Genomic DNA, 25,385 nt, shown 5'->3' with positions numbered 1-25,385 from the left:
AATAGATATACTCTTAAATTTACTAGCTTTTTGAAGATATATATTATCTAGCTGATAGAAGAGTTAGGACTAATCCTTCAGTCATTGTGGGCTCTACTCATATATAAAAGGCATTACATAATTAGCTATGGCAGCCTATTTTGTAATGTGCTTATTTTTCTCTAGTTGATGACCTTAGAACTGATCAGCGTTTCTATAATTTTAAGAGTCTAATGTTACTAAGGAATGAATATCGTTATTTATAAATATTAGATTTTTCAAGTCATATTTGTGTTTCTTGTTAGAAATATTTAAAAAGGCATTGTAGCTTTAAAAATTTAAATATACTTTTACAAGTTTAGAAGTATCTTTCAAATATTCAAAACCTGAATGAATTTTGAGTAGTTCTTTATATAAAGCATGCACAGCAGATATACTAGCTCTTTCTCTATGGTAAGCAGTGTTACATGTTTTGGTTAGTTTTACATTTGTTCTCTAACATTACATTTATATGTGGTACTAGTGTACATTCTTTAACTGATGGACAAATGCATAATAAATACAAATACTGTATAGTAAGATTAAAATTAGCACTTCATCAGAAAATACTTGTAGATGACAGATGTACGTTTCTTAAGGTACAACAATCATAAAATTGCAAAATATTCTAAGTAAAGGTAATATCACCCTGGAATTTAAAAAAAAAATAAAAAATTCCCCCAAGTATTAAATGTATAAGCTTGATTAACGTAATTGTAGTTGATGATCTTTTTATTTATTGTATCAATTCACTACTGATTACAGAATTTTATATTCTTAATAGGTGAAAAGCCGTATACCTGTTCAATATGTTCCAAGACGTTTAGAGATGCATCGAACTTACACAAGCATAGACGCAGTCACAGGGAAGATGAAACCTGGTACTTACCAGGTGGTGCATCAGTTGAAGAAAGTGATGGTGACCACCCTATTATCTATATCATCAAAGATGACCCTGATGCCACCACATTTACAGCACTCCAAGCTGTGGTATGTATTTAGACGTACTTTATACCTCTATGTTTGGTTTGTATATTTCCTATTTGTTATCTGGATGTGGTAATATGTTAGTCATCAACTATGACAGCCTAGTGTGGCATCACTGGCTCTCCCTATGCTGTAGGTCACTTTTTGCTGTGGACTTGACTCCATGCTTTAGTTAACTGAGTATATGTGCCAGCGGTCTTCATGTTATTTCAAGGCATTTTATATCAAATCATATTTATTTTGGGGAAATACTAGTGAAAGACATATTGACCCCCTTCCAGTTTTTTGGACAATGTTGGGGAATTTTCTGATGCCTGTTGGTGAGGAAATATCTATCAAGTGCCACCTCTCCAATTAGATTCCAACCATTACGAATAGGGTTGACTAGCAGCCAGACCAGCCCCCATATTTTAAAGCCTTTCGCTAGGTGAAATATCCTCTTTGTTTCTCTCTATGCCCTTATTTTAGCCCATACTATAGGCTAGAGTCACATTTTCAATCAGAGGAAGGAGCTGCAATATTAAGTTACTTGTGGGGAAACGTAGAAAAAAGGATGGTGCCCTCTAACTTGTATTTATTCTGCTAGTGGGGCCTTATCATAAAAGATTCTGGAGGCCATGATAATTGGTAAATGCCAAACCGTGGTCATGGACTTTATCAAAGAGTGATCACATACTGTACTGTTATTGGAGGCAAGTTCCCCATATGTCAAAGTAAGGAGCAAAAACTGTTTTTACACTTGATAAAATGGTTGGGTAATTTTTGCAGAAAAAAGATGTAGAGGAGGTGTTTGCTGAGTTGCAACAACTGTCTTATTTTATTCCTAAGGTAACATATGATGTTTCATCATTGACCAACTCATTTAACAAGTTTCTCTCTGATTTTGTTCAGGTTGGAAACTGTCATCGGTGCAATGGTTCATTAGGAAAAGGCACTTTTCAGTGTTGATTAATCTAAGGGAAGCCTATTTTTATTTTCCTATTCATCCATTATCAAAGAAATGACTTTAGTGACTCCATAAGTCATAAGAATACAAAGAACAATAAATAGAGAGCCTTGAAGCTCAAGAGTCCCCTCTCATTGTGTTTCAAAGTCTTTACTCATTAATTGTTAACAAGAATACTTTGTAATTTTTTTGTGCCCTTCTTGTTTTAACAGTGGTTCTCCTGGTTAGAGGGCACTACGAAAAAAGATTTACAGAATTGCTGTCTTGATCATGCCTTTAAAAGTAACCATACACTATGAGGTTCTACCATCATGCAGATGCCAAATGTTACAAGTAGATGACCTAGCATTTCTTCGAACACATTTTTCAGTATATATACCTCTTACAGGAATATTTTTTTTTATATCTGAAATCTAAGTTATAATTTTTCTTTAAGAAGGATCAAAAAGATATATTTACTTAGCTTTATCAATATAGGGACACTGACTGACCACATCAAATCTTTTAGAAGAAACCCAGATAACCGTTAAACTTTCAGAATGAACTGTCTTGCTGGTGCCATAGAGTAACCTATTGAGCCTGTAAATGAGCATCTTGTAAGATTCATACTTTTATAACTGGCTTTCTCTTTGTTGCCACTTTTTATTGAGATGTTAGTTTTATCTATCTACAAAGGCACATTCCCCAATTTTTGGGGGGAACCACCATAAAAAAGAACAAAAGGGGGTCTTTTCATCTCTTCGCTCCTCCCAGGCTGACAAGGGATTCAGACAAGATTTTCATATTACTTCTTTTCAAGAAACTGTTTATTGACATTTACCCCCAAAATTATATCAACATTTTCAAAATTTTGACCCCAGTAAAGTAATGAGTCAGTATGAAAAATTTTATAAAAATAATTTGTATTTTTCCTAACTTTAAAAACCTGAGTTCTTTGCTATAGGAAATAGAAACAGTAAAGGATGGTGATTTTTATTATTTTGTTTCAAAAGAGAAAAAATTAACTGTTACTTATTTTATGGTATGTACTGTGTTAGTTTTACTATTCTGTTGAACAAAATAGATAGTCATCCTAGTAGTCTTTATTCTGTAGTTTAAAAAAGTTAAAAAATTTATTTGAAAGTGTAATGTTCTATTTTTGCAAATAAAATGACAATGTACTAAATTTGGTGCAGATATAAGTTTCATCTTTTGAATTATAGAAAGTTTCAGATCATCAACCATCCCAAGAAACTAATATTTTCAGTAGATTTTGATAAGAAGTTCATACTCTTTAAGCATTGTTATCTCTTTTTAGATAAAAGGTGTTTTAATTGCACTTTATAAAGCCAATGGTGGCCATATCCAAATCAGATCTCATTATATATATGTATGATATCATCCCACTAAACTAACATTTTAATATGCATGAGTAAGAAGTTTGTATATTGAAGGCCTGATGTTTAAGTTCTGTATATTTCAAACCTCTTAATTTTGCTGGGAATGCCATCCTCCCACTTGATTGGTTTTCCACATGTTTAAGTTCCTGTCGACAGCTGATGACATTTTCCTCATAGCTAGTGAGTACTGTAGAGGGCCTTATTCAGTCATGGGATACTCTCCCAAAAGACTGAATATTCATGTTGTCCACTAACTTAACTCTTGCTAACATGTGTGTACCAGTCGTTTTATTGTAAATAAAAGCTGATTAGTGACAGAATTTGGAAGGGTGTGTGAGAGAAGGAAGTTGAGAGTTAATGTGGGTAAGAGTTAAGTTATGAGATGTACAAGAAGGGAAGGTGGTGCGAGGTTGAATGTCATGTTGAATGGAGAGCTACTTGAGGAGGTGGATCACTTTAAGTACTTGGGATCTGTTGTTGCAGCAAATGGTGGAGTGGAAGCAGATGTACATCATAGAGTGAATGAAGGATGCAAAGTGTTGGGGACAGTTAAGGGAGTAGTAAAAAAATAGAGGGTTAGGCATGAATGTAAAGAGAATTCTGTATGAGAAAGTGATTGTACCAACTGTGATGTAGGGATTGGAGTTGTGGGGAATGAAAGTGACAGAGACAGAAATTGAATGTGTTTGAGATGAAGTACTTGGGTGGGATCTGTTGTTGCAGCAAATGGTGGAGTGGAAGCAGATGTACATCATAGAGTGAATGCAGGTTGCAAAGTGTTGGGGACAGTTAAGGGAGTAGTAAAAAAATAGAGGGTTGGGCATGAATGTAAAGAGAATTCTGTATGAGAAAGTGATTGTACCAACTGTGATGTAGGGATTGGAGTTGTAGGGAATGAAAGTGACAGAGAGACAGAAATTGAATGTGTTTGAGATGAAGTGTCTAAGGAGTATGGCTGGTGTATCTCGAGTAGATAGAGTTAGTAACGAAGTGGTGAGGGTGAGAACGGGTGTAAGAAATGAGTTAGCAGCTAGAGTGGATATGAATGTGGTTTGGCCATGTTTAGAGAATGGAAAATGGCTGTCTGCTAAAGAAGGTGATGAATGCAAGAGTTTGTGGGAGAAGTACAAGAGGAAGGCCAAGGTTTGTGTGGATGGATGGAGTGAAGAAAGCTCTGGGTGATAGGAGGATAGATGTGAGAGAGGCAAGAGTGTGCTAGAAATAGGAATGAATGGCGAGCGATTGTGACGCAGTTCCAGTAGGCCCTGCTGCTTCCTCCAATCACCTTGGATGACCGCGGAGGTAGCAACAGTAGGGGACTCAGCGTTATAAAGCTTCATCTGTGGTGGATAACGGGGGAGGGTGGGCTGTGGTACCCTAGCAGTACCAGCCGAACTCGGTTGAGTCCCTAGTCAGGCTGGAAGGAACGTAGAGAGGAGAGGTCCCCTTTTTTATTTCATTTGTTTGATGATCACTACCCCCCAAAATTGGAGGAATTGCTTTGGTATATGTATGTAAAAGCAGTACACTAGTCTACTGCACTATGTAGAAGTGGAACGTTATGTTTACTTTTTAAATCATGTTACAGGATTCAGAAATGGGAGAGAATTCTCATCTAGAAAATATGACAGAAAGAGAGGCGGCTCACATGATTCAAGGATTCTCATTAACTGCCTATGAGCAACCATCCACAGCAGCTGCTGTAATGATACAGGAAAGAGGATCTCAAGATAGTGATAGGCAAATACAAGTAAGTGATATGATTTTATTGTTATCAAGTCGTTTTAAGAAGATCATAGAATCTGATGAGATGAAAATTTATCAGTTGCATGTATGCATGGTTGCTTTTCATGTATGGTAAGCAGGGAATTCTGCATAAATCCAGCTTATTGATTTAGAGGTATTTATTAGAATAGGAAATTATTATATTGTACAATATTTTGAGAGACTGTGCACCTTATTAATACTCTTAAGATATGTAATGCTTTAATCTAACTCTGACTTTACCGTTTTTTAATTAGAAGACCGAGCATATTTATTTATGTAATACTTTATTTCAGATATTCACGGATGAAAATGGACGCTCAGTAATACCTTTCATAAATGAAAATGGGCGATCGGTTATTCCAGTTATAAATTCTTCTGGAGAAACCATTGGAGAAGTACAGGGCCAAATTCTAGCGGGTGTAAGTAGATATTTGATTTTAAAAGACATTAATCCATTTTGCTGCTTTTCTTTAAAAGAAATAGTGCATTATTTATTAAGTATTTACTTATTTTTCAAGGTCACATGGAAGTTTTTTTTAATAACTGATATTAGCTAAGTGTGAATTAACCCATCTGTATTATTTCTGTGAAGTTACAGGTGTGTAAAGTTTTGATATTTATATTTTGTTTTTATTGTACATAGTACAGGGTTGACATATTAAACATAATTCAAGTTTTAGTTCCAATAGAAGCTGACCAACAATGTATATATATGTTCCTACACATCATAGGAGTGTGGCTTCATGAAAGCTGGAAATAAACTTTTCACTTTTGATTTCGGCTGTCGGAAAGTACAGATCTACTACTCGGCATCTGGATGTGCCTTATTTAATCTTTCTTTTTTTTTTCTTTTTTTTTAGATTAAATATTTAGTCTTGCAGTTGTGTTTAAGGGATTTGCAGTGTTTCCTGATAACTGTAATAATGTTACAGTGCTACCTGCCACTATCTAAATAACTTGTTTCTGTCAGGCAGCACGTCTGTTACTCTCCTATACTATATACACATGACATGTGGTTTGGCCTAGAAAACAAGCTTGTTGCATATGCAGATGATGCTACTCTCTTTGCATCAATTCCATCCCCTGAATGTAGATCTGGGGTTGGTGAATCCCTTAATAGAGATTTAGCTAAAATTAGTGCATGGTGCAAATTATGGGGTATGAAGTTGAATCCTAACAAAACTCAAAGTATGATTGTAAGTAGGTCAAGGACGGGGGCTATTCAACATCCGGATCTCAGTATTGATAATGTTTCCTTAAATTTTTATGACTCTTTCAAAATTTTAGGTGTGATTCTCGACAGCAAATTTACTTTTGAGAAACATTTAAGGTCTGTGTCTTCTTCAATTGCACAAAAAATTGGCCTATTGAGAAAGCCTTTTAAGATTTTCGTTGATCAATCTATTCTGAAGAAGTGTTTTAATTCTTTCATTCTACCTTGTTTTGAGTATTGTTCTCCTGTCTGGTCTTCAGCTGCTGATTCTCATCTTAATTTGTTGGACAGAAACTTACGGTCTATTAAATTTCTTATTCCTGAGCTAGATATTAATCTCTGGCACCGTCGTTCAATTAGTTCATTATGCATGTTGCATAAGATTTTTCATAACTCTGACCATCCTTTACATTCAGATCTCCCTGGACAATTCTATCCTGTTCGTAATACTAGGCAAGCTGTTAATTCTAATAGCCAGGCCTTCTCCATCCTGAGGCTCAATACTACGCAGTACTCCAGAAATTTTATTCCAGCTTTTACCAAGTTGTGGAATGATCTTTCTAATCGGGTAGTTGAATCAGTAGAACTTCAAAAGTTCAAAGTTGGAGCAAATGCTTTTTTGTTGACCAGGCGGACATTAGTCTTTTTATAGTTTATTTATGACATATTTGTTTTTGATGTTGTTAATAGTTTATATAAGACATATCTGTTTTGACGTTGTTGCCTTTTTTAGAATGATTTATTGTTAATTTGTTCTCTTCATTTATTTATTTCCTTATTTCCTTTCCTCACTGGGCTATTTTTCTCTATTGGGGCCCTTGGGCTTATAGCATCTTGCTTTTCCAACTAGGGTTGTAGCTTGGATAGTAATAATATTAATAATAATATCTCTCATGTATGTGGCTTACAACATGAACCCAATGAAGGTTTACCTGGTGCATCGTTAGTGCTCTGTCAGAAGATCGCAGCAAAGTGTAAAGGGGAGGGGTGTCACCCTTCTTCACTTTCAGTGCGATGATCCTGGAAGATGCTAAGGACGTATTATTATTATTATTACTTACTAAGCTACAACCCTAGTTGGAAAAGCAGTATGCTACAAGCCCAGGGGCTCCAACAGGGAAAATAGCTCAGTGCGGAAAGGAAAAAAGGAAAAATAAAATATTCTAAGAAGAGTAACAACAATAAATATCTCCTATATAAACTATAAAAACTTCAACAAAACAAGAGGAAGAGAAATAAGATAGGAGAGTGTGCTCTAGTGTACCCTCAAGCAAGAGAACTCTAACCCAAGACAGTGAAAGGCCATGGTACAGAGGCTATGGCACTACCCAAGACTAGAGAACATTGGTTTGATTTTGGAGTGTCCTTCTCCTAGAAGAGCTGCTTACCATAGCTAAAGAGTCTCTTCAACCCTTACCAAGAGGAAAGTGGCACTGAACAATTACAGTGCAGTAACCCCTTGGGTGATGAAGAATTGTTTGGTAATCTGTGTTGTCAGGTGTATGAGACTCGTCATACATCTACACGACTCTGGAGAAGATGTCATCCTGAAGAATGATAGTAATTTTTTAAATTTGGAGAAGATGTCATCCTGAAGAATGATAGTAATTTTTTAAATTTAGAATCTAAGAAGTTACGATAGGAGTTACATTTGCTCAAGTTTACTATTTCTCTCCCTGTGTGAATGAAAGCAGAAAAGAGAGAAGCTGCACGTACCAATAAATCTGGTACGTACTGCTACTGCTATCCCCTGTTGCAGAGTTCCATTGATGACAACCGAATCTTTGTATGTGCCACCTACTGAAGAAGGAATCACTAAAGCATAGGACTACCAATCAGTTTATCCCTTTGTAGTTTTTCTGGTTCCTCAGTATGGTTCTGTGGGACGAACAGCTCTGTACTAAAATCCTTCCCTTGGGAATGTCTTGAGGTACGAAGGCTCATGCCCATGCTACCAATGCCAAATCTTGTAAGAGACAACGTACGAGCACTGTTAGTCAGGACATTGCTCTCAAACTCTGAGACGGATTCACGACCGAGTTTTCTCAGAACTGCCAATAGGTCACATGTTAGGTATTGGCACAGGTGACTTCTCTATCCGATCCTAACGCTCATAAAAGAATTGGGATGCCTCATCAAGCTTGCATGGCTGTCAACAACGATCTTCCCCAACTGTGGATAGGCATTCGATCACCCCATTCCGTTTGCTTACTGACTGACAAGTGTCCTGTGATAAGGAGGATTTTTCGATAAGACATCGAGATGACCAATCAATGGTCTTTTAACTGTGACTCGTACCTTTTTTCCCAGTTGGGAGAAGCAGTGTGGTACTAAGAACCCTCCCCTCGAGGAAGGGCATACCTACTAGTACACCCTTGTCTTGACTGCAATGTAAGAGGATATGTACTGGAAACGAACCCTCTCTGATTAAACCCATTACTTATGTTCCATTCTCTTGGAAATAAGCACACACTAGCTTCCGGTGCTAGGCTTTCACGAGAAAAAGCACCCGCGCTCGCTCCCGGTGCTTGGTTATCAAGAGAGCAAGCACTAGTACCCACTAGTCAGGGATATCAGATTTACCGTAACCTTCAAGAAGAACCTGTCAGTGGTGCTAGTCCTGGAGGTAGGAGTTTGGTATGACAGACAACCTTTGCTGCCTAAGATAACAGTTATGACATAAGTCTATAAGGAGAGATAGAATGTATGGCAGTTCTCTCCCTGTTGCCCTGTTGAAGGGAAACAGCCGCTCCATTGGGTGGTGGATGAGACACTAGATGCAGGTGAGCCTCACAACAGTAACTTTTGTTTACAGACAAGTTCTTTAATGAATCATCTTGGGTTGAGTCTCCTATTAAAGGTCAAAGGTTTGTTAGACACATAAAAACAAATGACAAATTTCTGAATCACTTTGGAGTTTTCCTAGCTATACAAACCTGACACCTTTTAGTTTCACTGCCCATCTCAAACTGGTTAAGCTTGAAGGGGGTGGGCGATGTCTACCCGCTACCCGCCAGCTACTACTGCTACCTTGTTTAAAGGTTAAATGGTCATTTTCTGAAGTCATATTGTTAATCAAAATCTCAGGTTTATGTATCTATCTACCAAGGTAATTCCTCCAATTTTGGTGGGTAGACAACATCAATAAATAAAGAATAAAAAGGAACTTTTCTTAGCTCCTCCCAGCCTGACGAGGGATTCAGCCAAATTTGTTTGGTATTGCTAGGGTGCCACTTTCCACCCTCCGCGGTTATCCACCTCAAGTGAAGCTTCATATGCTGCATCTCCTACTGCTGCCACCTCAGTGGTCACCAAGGCAACCGGAGGAAGCAGTAGGGCATATCGGGACTGCATCACAATCCCTCGCCATTCATTCCTATTTCTAGCATACTCTTTTGCCTCTCTCACATCTATCCTATCACCCAGAGCTTTCTTCACTCCATCCATCCACCCAAACCTTGGCCTTCCTCTTGTGCTTCTCCCATCAATTCTTGCATTCATCACCTTCTTCAGCAGATGGCCATTTTCCATTATCTCTACATGGTCAAATTGTCTCAACATATTCATATCCACTTTAGCTGCTACTTTATTTATTACAACCTTTCTCACCCTGACTACTTCATTCCTAATCCTATCTAATCAAAATACACCAGTCATACTCCTCAGACACTTCATTTCAAACACATTCAATTTCTATCTCAATCAATTTCATTCCCCACAACTCTGATCCATGCATCACAGTTGGTACAATCACTTTCTCATATAGAACTCTCTTTACATTCATTTCTAACCATCTAGTCTGTACTACTCCTTTCACTGTTCCCAACACTTTACATGCTTCATTCACTCCCTGTTGCACATTTGCTTCCACTCCACCATTTGCAGCAACAACAGAACCCAAGTACTTAAACTGATCTACTTCCTCAAGTAACTGTCCATTCAACATGACATTCAGCCTAGCACCACCCTCCCTTTTTATGCATCTCATAACTTTACTTTTCCCCATGTTAACTCCCAACATCCTCCTTTCACACACCCTCCCAAACTCTGTTACTAATTAACCCAGCTTCTCCTCTGAGTCTGCAATCAATACCATATAATAGAGTCATTTTCAAGGGATCCGTGACCGTGAAGAGCATACCAAAGTTTCTCAGTGGATGTAACAAGGGTAAATGATACTAAAAAAAGGTAGCTCCTGTACACCTCGCCAGAATAGTATTATCCACAAATAACAACTGATTTACCTCCCACTCTTGATTACTATCAACTATCAGTTTCAATCCTCGACCAAGCACTTGAGCATTCACTTTTCTCACAACTCCATCAACAAACAAATTGAACAACCATGGTGACATCACACATCTGTGTCTCATTCCCACTCATTGGAAACCACTCACTCACTTCATCATCCTATCCTAACACACGCTTTACTCCTTATGTATAAACTCTTCACTGCTTGCAACAACCTTCCATCAATTCCATATAACCTCGTCACATTCCATATTGCTATCCTCTCAACTTAATCAAGCTTTCTCCAGATCCATAAATGCAACATACACCTCCTTGCCTTTTGCTAAGTGTTTCTCGCATATTGGCCCAACTGGGAAAATCTTATCCATAAATCTCCTACCTCTTCTAAAACCACCCTGCACTTCTAAGATTGCATCCTCTGTTTTATCCTTAATCCTATTAATTAGCACTCTACCATACACTTTTCTTACTACATTCAACAAACTAATACCACTCCTGCACCTCTCCCTTACCTTTGTATAGCGGAACAATACACACACACTCCTGCACCTCTCCCTTACCTTTGTATAGCGGAACAATACACACACACCCAGTCCAAGGTTACCATTGACGACATATAACATATTTTGTACAATCTCACCAAGCATTCAAAGACAGTCACACCCCCCTTCCTTTAACATCTCTGCCCTGACATCATCCATACCAGGAGCTTTTCCTGCTATGGTTCATTTAGTGCTCTCTCCACTTTCTCTCTTGTAATCTTTCTCATTCTCATCTTTCATCACTGGCACATCAACACCTGCAACAGCAATTATATCTTGACTCCCTATTATCCTTAATATTCAGCAACCTTTCAAAATATTCGGCCCAATTTTTCCTTGCCTCCTTTCCTTTCAACAACCTTATCATTTTCATTTCTCACTGTCTCCGTACTTGATCCATCCCTCCTTACTCTCTTCACTGCTTACCCAAACTTTTTATTCTCTTCATATGAACGACCCAATCCCTGACCCCACCTCCAGTCAGCCACCCTCTTTGCCTCATAATGTGAGTGATGTGATTAGATTGGCCTCCCTTACAAACAAGTAGACCATGAGCTCTTGCAATTTTCTTTGTTATTCTTAGAAGGTCAGAGAGCCTTTACTTTGTGGTACTTGCCTGCCCAGTTGCAATTACTCTTGAAAGATATTTCAAAATGCAAAGCCAGCAAGTCACATTTCATTTTAGTGATAATTCAACTGTGGGTTGAAGCAAAGGATCTAAGAAATTATCACCTTCGAGAAAATGTAGGCGAAAAGAATAAGACAAAGGCAAAACTACTATAACAAATATTTGAATAAAGATAAAGATCATTGGGCAATTCTGCATTAAAAAAACACTGAAAATTCTTCTCGACTGATAACATTGCTACAGAAACAGTATACAAAAAGTGAAACTTATCTGCTATGAACTTGAGGATCTAGATGACATATTTAGTGGATTATTTCTGCTTTACTTTTGTCTCTTAAACAGAAGACTGTAATGGTGTATTGTATAGGACATTCGCAAGCCACCAATTTGGACTTGTGGATGAGAAATTGGTTTGTGGTGAAACAAATATATAATTGTTATACCTGCTAACTAGACTTCTGTATTTTGCTGTTCTTAATCAGTGCTCTGTTTTATGACACGTTAATGTGTATAATAATAACTACTGTTAAATATGCTATAATATAGGAAAGTTATAGAATTGCAGTGATATAGAGACAAACTTTACATTTTTCTGCTGTTAAATGCCGCAGTATTTCCCATTGTAGTAACATTTAGTAAATAGTACTTTGTTCTTAATCATATACAAACCTCTCATCCTTCAGAATATGGAATGTGTTCAGCAAAGCTGGAATGACTGTCGAATTACAGTAGTTAACAAACTAGTTAACAGCAGGTGGTGAGTTTGGCTTAAGTAACCCTGCCTGCTTTTCTGTCAAAGACTTTTCACTCTCCTGTGTGACTGAAACAGGTACTATACAGTACAGATGTTCTGTTGCGACCTATCCAGAGGTGTTCATATTTGACTCTTTCTTTACAGAAGTGAATGGTTGATTGTTGGATTTACGATTATCAATGTTAAAGAAGAATTTTGTAAACTCGGAAAAAAAGTAGTGCTATAATCAGTTCCTGGCAAGACTAGCTGTAGCTCCCCACTCTCTCTGCACTCCTTGTACTGAGTTCAGATTGTGGCCTCCCTTTCAGTGGTAGGCTTATTTATCTCGTCAACAGCCAAGATGATGCCAAAAAATCTTTATAGCACTTTAATCTATTAATTGAGTTTGACTGTTGCTGAAGCGTCTAGGTATACATCACTGGCTTGATCCTCGGAGAGTATGCTTCAGAAGCAGTAAGAAGTCAGATCTGCATTGGCAAGTTTTTAAGTGTTTGGTAGAGTGCAGGTTTCCCCCAGTGATTACCACACACCAGCATGCCCTGAAGTCTCTCCTTTAGCTACGCAGACTGCAAACAAGGAGTTTAACCTATCTAATTCAACTACTGTTCCAGTTCTGCTGAAGATATTCCATATTTTAAAAGGCTAAGGTTTGTATGGCTAAGAAAAATACAATCCATTTTTCTTTATTTTTTATTTCTTTTACAGTCTGAAAGTAACCCAGAAGTTGGTGCCCTTGGAAACAGTGCATTAGAAATGGCCTTTAAAGATGGACAGCCTTTCAGCCTAGTCATCCCCGAGGGAGAAGATCCATCTCTGTATGTCCACAGAGCGCTGGAGTCCGCTGTTATGTCTCATCAGAAAGTTGCGACTCACAGCGACTGATTTGTTATGGTTGCTCAAGAATATAAGTGTATCCTTCCATTCCTCTCTATAATGCAAATCTTGTTGTGATAAAAATATTTGGTTAGGGTCATTTAATTATTTTTTTAGGAATTATGCTGACTAGTGATATTGAATATTGTATATATGAGCAAATGATGTTTGAATGTTAGTTTACTTTTTAAGTCTTCCTTATTTCTGTCAAGTTTTGTATTATGGTCTTCCATATGTTTATGTATTTTTTTACTCAGGAATAATTTTAGAATTCCCAGAATTTAGGCTTTAATTATTACACAACAGATAGCAAATGTTTCCCTGTGTATTTTTTTTCACATTTTGTTATAGACGAAAGCACCTGATTCATCAGAAAGGTTCCCGAACCATGTCTTATAGACCAAATAATTAGTAACATCAGAAATCTACACAAAATACCAATAGATTAGATCTTGACCAACCCAAAACCCACCCATAAGTGTGTATGATTTTTATTTCCTAATAGGTGGCAGATTGGTAATTTCTCATGACAATCCACTACCAATATGGTTTACACTAACAGTAAAATTTTGAAAAAATCCACAACAAAATTGGACTAAATTAATGAAAGTTTTAGTAAATGAAAATCTTCTCCGATTTAGTCGATACTAATGCAAGTTTTGTTGAATTGGATAACACAGAATATCTTACATAATATAGTCTACATTTAAAATCTATCAAAATTACTAGCCTCATCCCTCACCATAGTAGAAACAAATTCCAATTCTTCATAGGAGTATTTTGCTGTTGTGTACATTCTAGTTGAACCCGTTGAGTTTTATGGTCTGAAGTTCAAAGAAATTTAATGGCCTTTCATTTTGTACTGGGCTATGATCATAAATCCACATACTCCATGAAGTAATATTTTCAGTACACATTTCTCCATAACATCTCCACTACACAAATTGTTGGCAATAATTAAATTACCATATTAACATTATAGAGGTAATTTTCCTTAAAATATGTTGTGGCAATTCTAATGATTTACTGCTTATATGTTAATGCAGTGGTGCAGTTATTTCACCTGTAACATGGGTAATACATACTTTAAAAAACATTTCTATATATACTGTACATTTTTCAGCCAAGTAGCAATTTTCAAAACCAGTTTTGCTTAGGCAAAAGTCTATGTTACACTACATTCATATATATATACAGTATTATATATGAATTCATCTTGTTTAGTAATACTGTTGTGCATGTATTTGAAATGTAATCATGTACATTACTGGAATTACAGCACTAAATTAATGCTTCTATATGAAGGAAATAGAATGTTCACTTTATATGGAAAAAGGAACTCTTTAAAAATGTATAGCACATAAGTTTTTTTTCTGTGAAAGTCTGGGATAAGAATTTTTAAAACAAATTATTTGCTTACAAAAATGCACTTGTTTGGATGTTTACTACAGTTTCTGTAAGTTGTTTTTGGTCTTGTTCATGTTTGTGAGAAAGATGCGCATGTTATTGGCTATTTGTTTAAATTTTGAGCTATTTTGACAGAGTTCAGCTTGTGATATAAGTGAATGGTTACATTTTTTGGCTGCAGATAAGCAGTAAAAGCTGTAATTACATAGAACAGTTGAAAAAACAGTCATTCCTATCTGTGACCATTTAAGATCCCTAGAACCTTTTAATGAATGATAAATTTTATGGAGTAATGAATCACATAGAAACAATTCAAAAATTTTCGGCATTCTTTAATCCTAAAGGGATACCATGTTCAAATAATTTTCCTCCTTTTTTTAATTGGTCACAACTCGTTTGACTGTCAAATATGTGATGAAAGCCCACTTGATCCAATCTCTGTATGCAAAGAATGCAGGTCAGTGTTATTATTTAGTTATATTTTATAGAAAAATTGATACTTTCACCAACAGCAAGTGTCTAGTTTTAGAGAAAAATAATTAAGGGAATTTAGTCTGAATCCTCATATTTTCCACTTAAGTTCTTGAAAAGTAGTTTTTGTTCACAAATATTTAAATTTTGTTGTGGATAACAAACCCTTTGGGCCAGCCTAATGAGAGTTGAGCATTTCAACTCTGTGGTCTGGTTGAAGTACCACTAGCTGATAGCATTTTCTGGTTCCTCTCATACAGGTAAATTGGTTTGTAGAACTCTTTCGGAGCTTAATGGGCTATTTAATTCACTGTATATTATCAGACTACGAGTATCACCTTGTTAGTAAATTTTCTGCAATAAGAAAATTTTGAATTTAGGTTCCATGACCAATTGAGTTATAACAGAAAAATGGGACCAACACAATGGTAATTTTTTTCCTTTGGTAGATTTAGAATAGAAACAGGATGAAGGAAGTAGAGATACTGTACAGTACTCTCTTGAAGATGACACAGCATACCACTAAATACTATTTTAAATTGAATTTTTTTACTAGTATGGTTCTCCCTTAACATTTTTGGGGTAGGAGTTAGGTAACAGATGTACTGTCAGCAAATGTTAAAAATTTGATATATGTTGCCCCCTTAATAACACAATCAGACCCCTGTTTCCTTATCTTATTTTCTTGGCAGAAAATAAGAAAGCAATACTGTACTATTCACAGTTATATAACAGAAAAGACAAGTTGATTATTTCACAGGCTGGAAAACTCACAGTACATAAAATAGTACCAATCTCCCCAACCTGCTCTCCTTGGAAGAGAGGATCTCATTTGTTTATGAGATGCTCTCTGGTGTGAGGGTTGGTTGAGGAGGCTAATACTCTTTTATAAGTAAATTTGCATGCCCTTTTCCCATACAAGCTTTTTTTTTTTTAACTTAAAGACAGTGTCTTATATTTGTTTCTTTAAAACTGAATTATGTGCTTTATTTGCTGTTATATAACTGTGAATAACATTGCTTTTAAATTTTTCAAAGAGCTGTCCTGTATTGATCTTATATGATAATGATGGTTTAAAGTGCTCTATTGCAAGGAGAGATTGGTACTGTTACTCTCAAAAAACTAAAAATTTCCAGGTTTTTTTTTCCCTTCAAGATTCCCAACCAAGGTGACATCCGGTGGTTAAAGTCAGTATTATTCAGTCTTTTTTGTCACATGTTACAAGGACTTTTATCTTCAACCATTTGATAGCAGTTATTTGGAGTCTCTCCAACAATGTTTGGAGTGTTTACATTGTGGTTTGTAGCCAATTTAACTGTTAACTGCGGATGTCTGATGGTTTTTTATTTATATGTCGATGGGAAAAGTTTACTAGTTTGTGAATGTGTTTGTCTGTTTTGGTTGTTTTGAGGAAGGTTGTTACTTTTTCTCTTTAATGTTTGACAGTTAATAGTTGGCTGCTGCAAGTGATCATACATAAGTAATTCACTGTTTTACTTATTTTGCTTTGCATTTAGTTCAGGGGAATTCTGAAGATTGAGTAAATTTTCTTTATGTAAACCTTGCTAATTCAGAACAATTGACTATACAACTCAGAGATTCATACCTTGCTTTTTGTGTTAGTGTCAAGAGATGAATTTGGGGAGGTCCTCAGGCTTTCATGATCAACCCCTTTTTAGCTAAAATAATGGTGTTGAATATTTTATGCTTTAGGTCATATAGAAGAGAATTTTCTTAAAAGCTTTTGATAAACTAGTAATATTTCAGGTGAATCTAGTTTTGAATGACAGTGATACCTGTTATTTGAAGGCTCGAGATATGTACTCAGAGTTGCCATGTCATGAATTAAAATGTGCCATGCATCCTTTAAAAATACCAAATAAAATTGTATATATATTTAAGAAGATTCATCAAGAGGCTAAATCTCAATTTCTAATAGTAAAGCAACTGTAGAGAAGAGTTTAATAATGTTAAACTGTAGATCATTATTGCAAAATTATTAGCAGAAGTTCAAGGAAAGTTCCTCACTTCATTCCTGTTAGATATAAAAAATGTTTGACAGTTAATAGTTGGCTGCTTCGAGTGATCATACATAAGTAATTCACTGTTTTCCTTATTTTGCTTTGCATTTAGTTCAGGGGAATTCTGAAGATTGAATAAATTTTCTTTATGTAAACCTTGCTAATTCAGAACAGTTGACTATACAACTCAGAGATTCATACCTTGCTTTTTGAGTTAGTGTCAAGAGATGAATTTGGGGAGGTCCTCAGGCTTTTATGATCAACCCCTTTTTAGTTAAAATAATGGTGTTGGGTATTTTATGCTTTAGGTCGTATAGAAGAGAATTTTCTAAAAACCTGATAAACTTTAGTAATATTTCGGGTGAATCTTATTTTGAATGACGGTGATCTCTGTTTATTGAAGGCTCGAGATATGTACTCAAGAGTTGCCATGTCATGATTTAAAATGTGCCATGCATCCTTTAAAAATACCAAATAAAAATATATATATATACAGTATATTTAAGAAGATTCATCCAGAGGCTAAATCTGTAAATTCCTAATAGTAAATCAACTGTAGAGAAGAGTTTAATAATGTTATACTGTAGGTCATTATTGCAAAATTATTAGCAGAAGTTAAGTGAAATTTCCTCTCTTCATTCCTGTTAGATGTAAAAATACTTACCAAAATATGTCATTAATCTGAGCAGTAATGAGTGGATAGGAGGAAAGTTTGGTGTGGTTAGTTATGGATTAGTTTACAGCCTGAGCTGTGAGGACTGTTGGTGATCATAGTGACTTATAGAATCCCTCAGTCCTCCAATCCTCCTTTCCAAAGGCTATACAATACCTTTGACAGGTTTCTCAATTTCTTCAGTAAAGATCATATTATAAAAATATTACAGTAGGAGTTGGATACTGAAGATCCTACAAAAGGAAGAACTTAAATACATCTATGTTTAATGATAATTTTGCAAATGTAATTTGTTTATGTAGTGTGTGGAGCAGATGCTATTGGTTCAGATGAATTGGAGGAGATATACTTCCTCCTTGGTGTTATAATTAGTTTTGTAATTATATTGCAGGACCTGTTGGATCCAGGTTGGTACATTTCCCTAGTTCATCGTGGTTCAACAGGTAATAATCTTGTTTGGATTATATTCTTTTTAATGAACAGTAGTATGACACTGGTGACCCTCCCCTTATCGGCCTCAGAAAGCGGTTTTTAGGGTTATGGCTTCTTCTCAAGCAACTTCCTTCAAGAGCAGGGCATTCCAAACCCTGGTTGGTACACCAAACTGCCTGAATACTGTAGAGTACAGTACTTTAATCTCAGGGCCTTTTATCAGGCCCTCTTGTTTGTCTATTTTAGGGTTCAAAATCACTCCACATATACAGTAAGCTTCTCACATCAATGGAATATTCATTGTGATTGGTAATAGTAAGCAATGGGTCTGTAACTAAAACTAGTTTGGATGATAATGTTGAAGGATTTAAAAAAGGAATAGAACTCTCCCACATAAAGTGATCTCATCTTCTTTGCTGGCATTCAGAGCTAACATAATTTTAAGAGTACAGTACTTTCTTCAACAGTACATGTAATAATTGGACTGGAAAAGATTTTTATTATCCTTAACTATGCGGAACTAAATCACTTTCTAAAAGATGCAGTCCATTTCAGCTATTAAAGATTTTATGTCCATGCTTCACTTTACTCAAACAGGTTCAGATTTAGAACCTTTAGAAAATTTTTCTATTAAAGATTCTTGGCTAAAACAGTTTATTCTGACATTATCGGCTAAATGCATTGGTGAACTAAGTTAATTCTTGTAAGGTAGAAATGGGGAACTAGAGAGATCTTATTGCTTTTGCCTGCTTTCAGAGCTAAGAATGATTTTAAGGCAAAAATTTACCACAATTTTCTAAATGCCATCTTTGGAAAAGGAAGTTACAACTGCATCAGAGAATTAATTTCTTTGGCCTGTGAGGGCTATTTAAGTATTATTTGTCAATCTGCAGACATTAACGGGAGAAGTATAAGAGGAAGGCCAAGGTTTGGGTGGATGGATGGAGTGAAAAAGGCTCTGGGTGATAGGAGGATAGATGTGAGAGAGGCAAGAGAGCGTGCTAGAAATAGGAATGAATGGCGAGCGATTGTGATGCAGTTCCGTTAGGCCCTGCTGCTGCCTCCGATGCCTTAGATGACCGCGGAGGTAGCAGCAGTAGGGGATTCAGCTTTATGAAGCTTCATCTATGGTGGATAATGTGGGAGGGTGGGCTGTGGCACCCTAGCAGTACCAGCTGAACTCGGTTGAGTCCCTTGTTAGGCTGGAGGAACGTAGAGAGTAGAGGTCCCCTTTTTTGTTTTGTTTCTTTTGTAGATGTCGGCTACCCCCCAAAATTGGGGAAAGTGCCTTGGTATATGTATGTATGTATTTTTATTTTTTGTGAGGTTAGGTTGTCAAATCATTCTTTGTCCAAATACTTATCTTTTCTAGTTAACAGATTGGTCGTAAAGACTCACAAAATGATGCTTCCAACTTAAAGTAAAGATTTGTAAAAAATGTGCATGATATTAGAATTGCAGCTACATTGCTGAAATTTTAGTAGGGATCGTTCTTTGGAAACTTCCAGTGTGTTAGCTGAAGATCAGAGCTTACCATACAGTACTGTATCAGTATTTAAGCGTTATCTTGAAAAATCCTGATTTTCTTATCAACTTCAGTTACCATAGTAGCAGCTGGTGATATTTTAATACAGTAAAACTTTTTTTCTTTTAGTTTTATTAATAGATAAATTTAATGTCTTGGAGATATTTAGAATAATTGTCAGTAACAGTTTAGTACCCAATACACTGAGGTGAGTCTGGTGTATATATTAGTATTTTCCTCTCTCCTTCATGACCCACCTCCTACAGTGTGAGTCAGCAGTATGAACATCAGGGAAGGTTCTTAGAAATGAATTGAATTTTAATGATAAAAGTTTATTATATCTACACTTGCCTAATTTTCATATACATGCCCACCCTCCTCCCCACTGACTAATGAGGTAAAGAAGATAATGAGATTAGTTTTGATGTCAAGACTGAATTAGGTCGACTTTAACCACCACATATCACCTTGATGTGCAATAGGTGTTGCCTCGCAGGCGAAAAGGAAACTGGACATTTTTAGTTTTTTAGAGGTAGCATTGGGAAAAGGTAATATGAACATCAGATAAGTATATAAATAACAAATTCTATTACTGTATTAAGATTCAATTTATGCCTTTTTCAGATAAGTACTGTCTTGTAATCCAAATTTCTTAATTATGAATGCTCCCTTGTATATGTTGGTATATATCTGAAACCCAAAACTTGTCTATCTAAAGGGATTCCCCAATTTATTTATTTAAAGGTATCCCTGGGTGTCCCCATACATGATCAGATTCCTGGATGTTAGACCCACAAATATTAAGGGATGGTTGTAGAACATTACCTTTTATACTGCTGATTATTGAAAAGTGCATTTGCAACTTGCACAATTTTAATCTTAACGTAGGTGCTTGGCAGTTATTTCACACACTTTAAGAAAAATCTGATCTAGATGCTTTGATGAGCATGATGGCACTATCTGTAATTTTCTTGAAATGATGTGACTAGAACTCATTTAGTGGATTATTTATGTGGATATTGATAACTTATTCTTATTAGTTTTCCAGTTCGGACCTCACAAACATTGCCATTTTCTTTTTAATTATTCATTAGCTTCATATTTATGTACATTTTATATATATACTGTATATTTATTTGTTGATGAATGACAGGTAATATGTATATGACCAGTAGACAGTTGGAATCCTTTTTTTTTTCATTTTAAAATGCTGATTTTGTAAGATTTTGATGTAATATATACTTGTAAAAAACATGAAACTCATTAAATTAGGGAATTTGTTTGAGTATATGTTATGCCTTGCTCCAGGGTATTAGTGAAATATTTCCATATGCAATACGCTAGGTAATTCATTATTCCAAGCCTAAACTACTGGACCATTACTGTTTTTAGAAGGCCATATTAGATTGATTACTAGTAGTTTGTGCACTTGTGTATGTTGTATTTGAAAAGCACAGAGTACACTCACTCTTTTTCTATTTAGTGTTTTGGTCTTAAACTGGCTTAAGTTTTATTTAATCATTACCTAATGCATTGTTTTCATAATTTTAATTGTTATTTATTGTACTGTAGATACTATAATTTCCAATACCTTGGTATGTTTTGTGTGTATACTATTTGATCAGTTGGAAAACAAACTTGCTTTAAATTATATATTTTCTGCATTAAGGATCATGTTCTATTGCATTTATTGCAGTGACTTAAGCTTAAGTTTCATGTCATTGGAAAAAGTATAGTTTAATACCGTCTCTGAATAATGAGAGGCCTGGGGTTAGAGGGATAAACAAAGGCAAAGTGAACAAGCCAAAGGAGCAGTGAATGCAAGTTTTATGTCATTACAGCTTACAACAGAACTAAAAGTAAAAGATTTCTTGACACTTTCCTTCTTAAACTTATTTGTTTCTGCTTTAAATGGACAAGTAGAAATACTGTAATGTAATTAATTGGTGCATATAGTCCTCATCTTAAACATCGAGTATAATTAGGAGTCACGGATGAGTTTCTTGACCGACCAATAAGTTTTCGCAGGTGTGACTCATGGTGAAAAGATTGATAGGAGGTTAGATGGAAGTTCTTATGGAGAGTAACTGGGGTCTTACCCTAGATGCACTTGGGTGCTGAATCCCCTTGCAGGCCCCAGCACGAGGCTATGCATCCCAAATCCAATCTCCAATATCAAAATAGAATTTCAAATAAGTGAGCTGTCAGATGGTTGCATTTCAGCAGTTTATAAGTAAATATGTTAATGTGGTGGCATCTTTGCAGTACTAAGTGCTAGATTCGGATTGCCTTTAGATACTGTATAGTGTACCGTATTAAACAACAAATTTGGTGTAATTCAGAACAAATTAGCCCTTAATATTTATTATACAGTACTGAAATGAAAATCAGGCAATTATTGGTGCTTGGAATAACTAGGAACTTAAATTTGGAGATGAAAGCATCAACATTTCGATTTTTCAAATGCAAAGGTTAATAAGTTTTGATGAATAACATACTGTAACATTAAAAACAAGGACTCATAGTTTTGTGGCTGATGTTACCAAAGTTTTAAGGTTGACACGAGGTATTAAGAGAATTCTCACTGCCCTATGCTTAAGATGTAGAGTGAAACCATGAGAAGGAGCTAAAGTATAAGACAAATGCCTCTGTTCACCGTTAAATTCTGGCACAATTCATCATTGTATCCAGCATCTGATCTTTCTGCTTACTGATTCATGAAAATTTGGTCCAACTGTATAAGTTAATGAAGAGTTAAGAGATGATGGGTAAAAAGATAGATTTAGAAATTAAATGAGACAAAGCGCAAAGATCTGACGGTGAAACTAGATGAACACACTTCAGTTGGAATATGAAATACCATTTAAGAGAGATTGTGTAACAAAAAGCAAGTAAGGGAGTGAGAACAAAAGTAGAGTAGAAGGTCTAAAAATTGAGACTGAATGGGCATAGCAAATACCCCTTAGTTACACGCATGATGCCAAGAGGTGGGGGACACTTAATGGCACTAAATTACCTCTCAGTTCACTCCTACATCCTTTTGAGGTGCTCGTGCTCCCATTGTTGTATAGGGGGTAATGCTGCCAGTGTATTTCAAACACTTTACATGGGGACTACTAACTGATTTTTGCTGAACCTTAGTTTCGGTTTTTTCATTTACCCAAGTACCAATTGGTTTTCGCAGTCCCTTAGCTGCACCTCATTTTTTTCTTTGCATTTACCAATTCTTTTGTTTTATCTATCCACACTTAATTTTATATTTAGTTCAATTGAAAGTTTTTCCTCAGCATTGAATGGCCTCCCCAGCCACTAGGCTTGACCATAAGCCCCAAATTCCTTAAATCCTTCATGTTTTCACAATGCCAGCATGTCACATTTTATAAGATTTCCAGGTTCTGTACTGCTTGTTTGAGTAGGCTTAATTCCTTTACTAATGGTGTATAATAATTTTCATCAGCAAATGTTTGTAAAGGGTTGGAGTATTATCCATGTGTATTAATGGATTGGTTTACGAATTTTATTTTTAGAACCTACAGAAGTTCCTATCCTTACCATTGTATCTTCTTGTTGATATTGACTGTGATGATTGAAATGCAAATTTAATATGCATAATGGTTTTTTGGACTATATCATGGCAAACCACTGCTTCATAGTGTTAAGGCACAAAATGATAACTTTGCAGCTGCAGTACCTTGCAAGGAAGTGGATCCAGTTGTAAATTTAAAGGTATGGAACACCTCGTCGGTATATTCTAGTTTTTGTAATTTGGAATACTGTATATTGTATTCAGCTTGATTAGATGGTTTTATTTCATCTAGGTTCAAAATAAGTCACATTTTGTTCTTTAAGTAATTATGAGTAAAGAATTGTAAGTAGAACTGTATGGTGATGAGTAATTTTGAAAGTATTGCATTTACTTAAAAATTCAACTTTAGCGGGCAATAAACGCATTCTGAAACACAACTTTAGAGGTAACTTTGTAATGTTTTTCATTTCATCTCTTTGATATACGTACATATAAGATCCTAGTCCATGAGTTCTGTGTTAAGTGAATAAATTCCATTTCCAGTTTTACAGAATTATGCTGTTAGCCAATTTACTCCTTGAAATTATTTCTGCAATCAGGTCTGGCAAACATTTATAAAGACGATAAGTAGTTTAGGTTTGAAGTTGATTCACTACTTTGCAGCTACTCTACTTCCTTTTCCTTAATTACTCATATACATAAATATTATACTTCTTGGTAATGCTGTTTGTGCCCATGTTCTTTATGCAGAGCTTTCAATTTGAGAAACTAATTCACTAATGCTTCATTTATTAAAACAGAATCATCACCTAAAGTGCCAGATCATACTTTTTTTTTCTTAACATACAATTCTATACTTCGTTAAACATCACCACTACTATATATTAAGTAAGGCTGTCAGGTTACTAATTTGTACTGTTCTCCTTATTAGGTAACAGTAATACCAATCCCCACAGTAAGTTCCAGTGGAAATTTTTTAGAATATGAAAAGATTATGTAAGAAATCAACTACTGCTACAATACTTTCCATTTAAAATACATGGCCCATTATCTCCAAGGAACTGCAAGGGAAGCTTAGTCAGGTAAGTACAATACTGTAGCCCTCTCGTTTTCTGTCCTCTTATTAAAGTAGAGAACTTTTGCCACCATTGTGAAGGTAATGTATTTTGATTTAGTGATCTGGTTAAATTTCACCACACACTAATATGAAGGGTTGAAAACCAGAACAAAATGACTGTGATTTCAAACACTATAATCTTTGGTCTTGTTCCGAATAGTGGCTATTAGATCCAAGTGAGATACCATAGAAAATTTAAAAACTTATGTTGCACATGGCGTAAGTTCTACACAAAAGCACTGTAGTAACATTTCAAAAAGAACGTTATTGAGTCATGTATAAAATTCAGTAATTGAGATATGATAAGGTAGGCAAAACCATTCGCAATCTATCAGTAAGTGATTGCATTTCTTGCAGTTCAGGTAAATGCGAGGATGAAGCACTCAAGACAGTACTCTGCTCCAGAAGCTTTTTATTATTATTCCTGATTGAGGTTTCAGGACTGTCTTTAGTCTTTTTCCAGTATACAGTATTAATATTATTGGCATTGATTGTCTTCGTTTTATCTAATGACTGGGCATTGAAAAAAAATTAAGTTAAAAATAAGGATTTGAAGTGATTTTCTACATACACTCAGAACTAGTTAAATGTGCATTACTACAGTAAATTGAATCCTTTCTTATATGTTCAAGTTTTATTTTGACCATAAAACTGCTCCATAACTTTTTTTTAACAAATTTAACCAAAATTATTCTAAGAATGCTGTACATAATATACAATTGTTGTGCAAGTTTCAAGTTGTACTGAATATTAGGAAATTATAAATCTCTTTAAAAAAAAAAAAACGTGGGCATGCAAAGACCTTTGTATAGAGAAGTCCTTATTGCTATAAACCCGGGGGTAAAACAAAACGTA

General features: G+C 35.6%; 1 protein-coding gene across 1 annotated transcript in view; it reads left to right on the top strand.

Annotated features, from left to right (window-relative positions):
* The window catches only part of LOC137656857 (uncharacterized), a 94,399-nt gene extending 79,312 nt beyond the window's left edge, over positions 1 to 15,087 (top strand). The window contains exons 16-19 of the mRNA XM_068391217.1: positions 803 to 1,008; positions 4,919 to 5,080; positions 5,391 to 5,516; positions 13,191 to 15,087. Coding sequence (XP_068247318.1) covers positions 803 to 1,008; positions 4,919 to 5,080; positions 5,391 to 5,516; positions 13,191 to 13,367 — 671 coding nt within the window. The 3' untranslated portion in view covers positions 13,368 to 15,087. The remainder of the gene's footprint in view (positions 1 to 802; positions 1,009 to 4,918; positions 5,081 to 5,390; positions 5,517 to 13,190) is intronic.
* Positions 15,088 to 25,385: the final 10,298 nt, after the last annotated feature.

Source organism: Palaemon carinicauda, chromosome 17 (assembly GCF_036898095.1).
Source record: "Palaemon carinicauda isolate YSFRI2023 chromosome 17, ASM3689809v2, whole genome shotgun sequence".
In the NCBI taxonomy this organism is placed as follows: Eukaryota; Metazoa; Arthropoda; class Malacostraca; order Decapoda; family Palaemonidae; genus Palaemon; species Palaemon carinicauda.
This window is presented reverse-complemented; position numbering and strand designations above follow the sequence as displayed.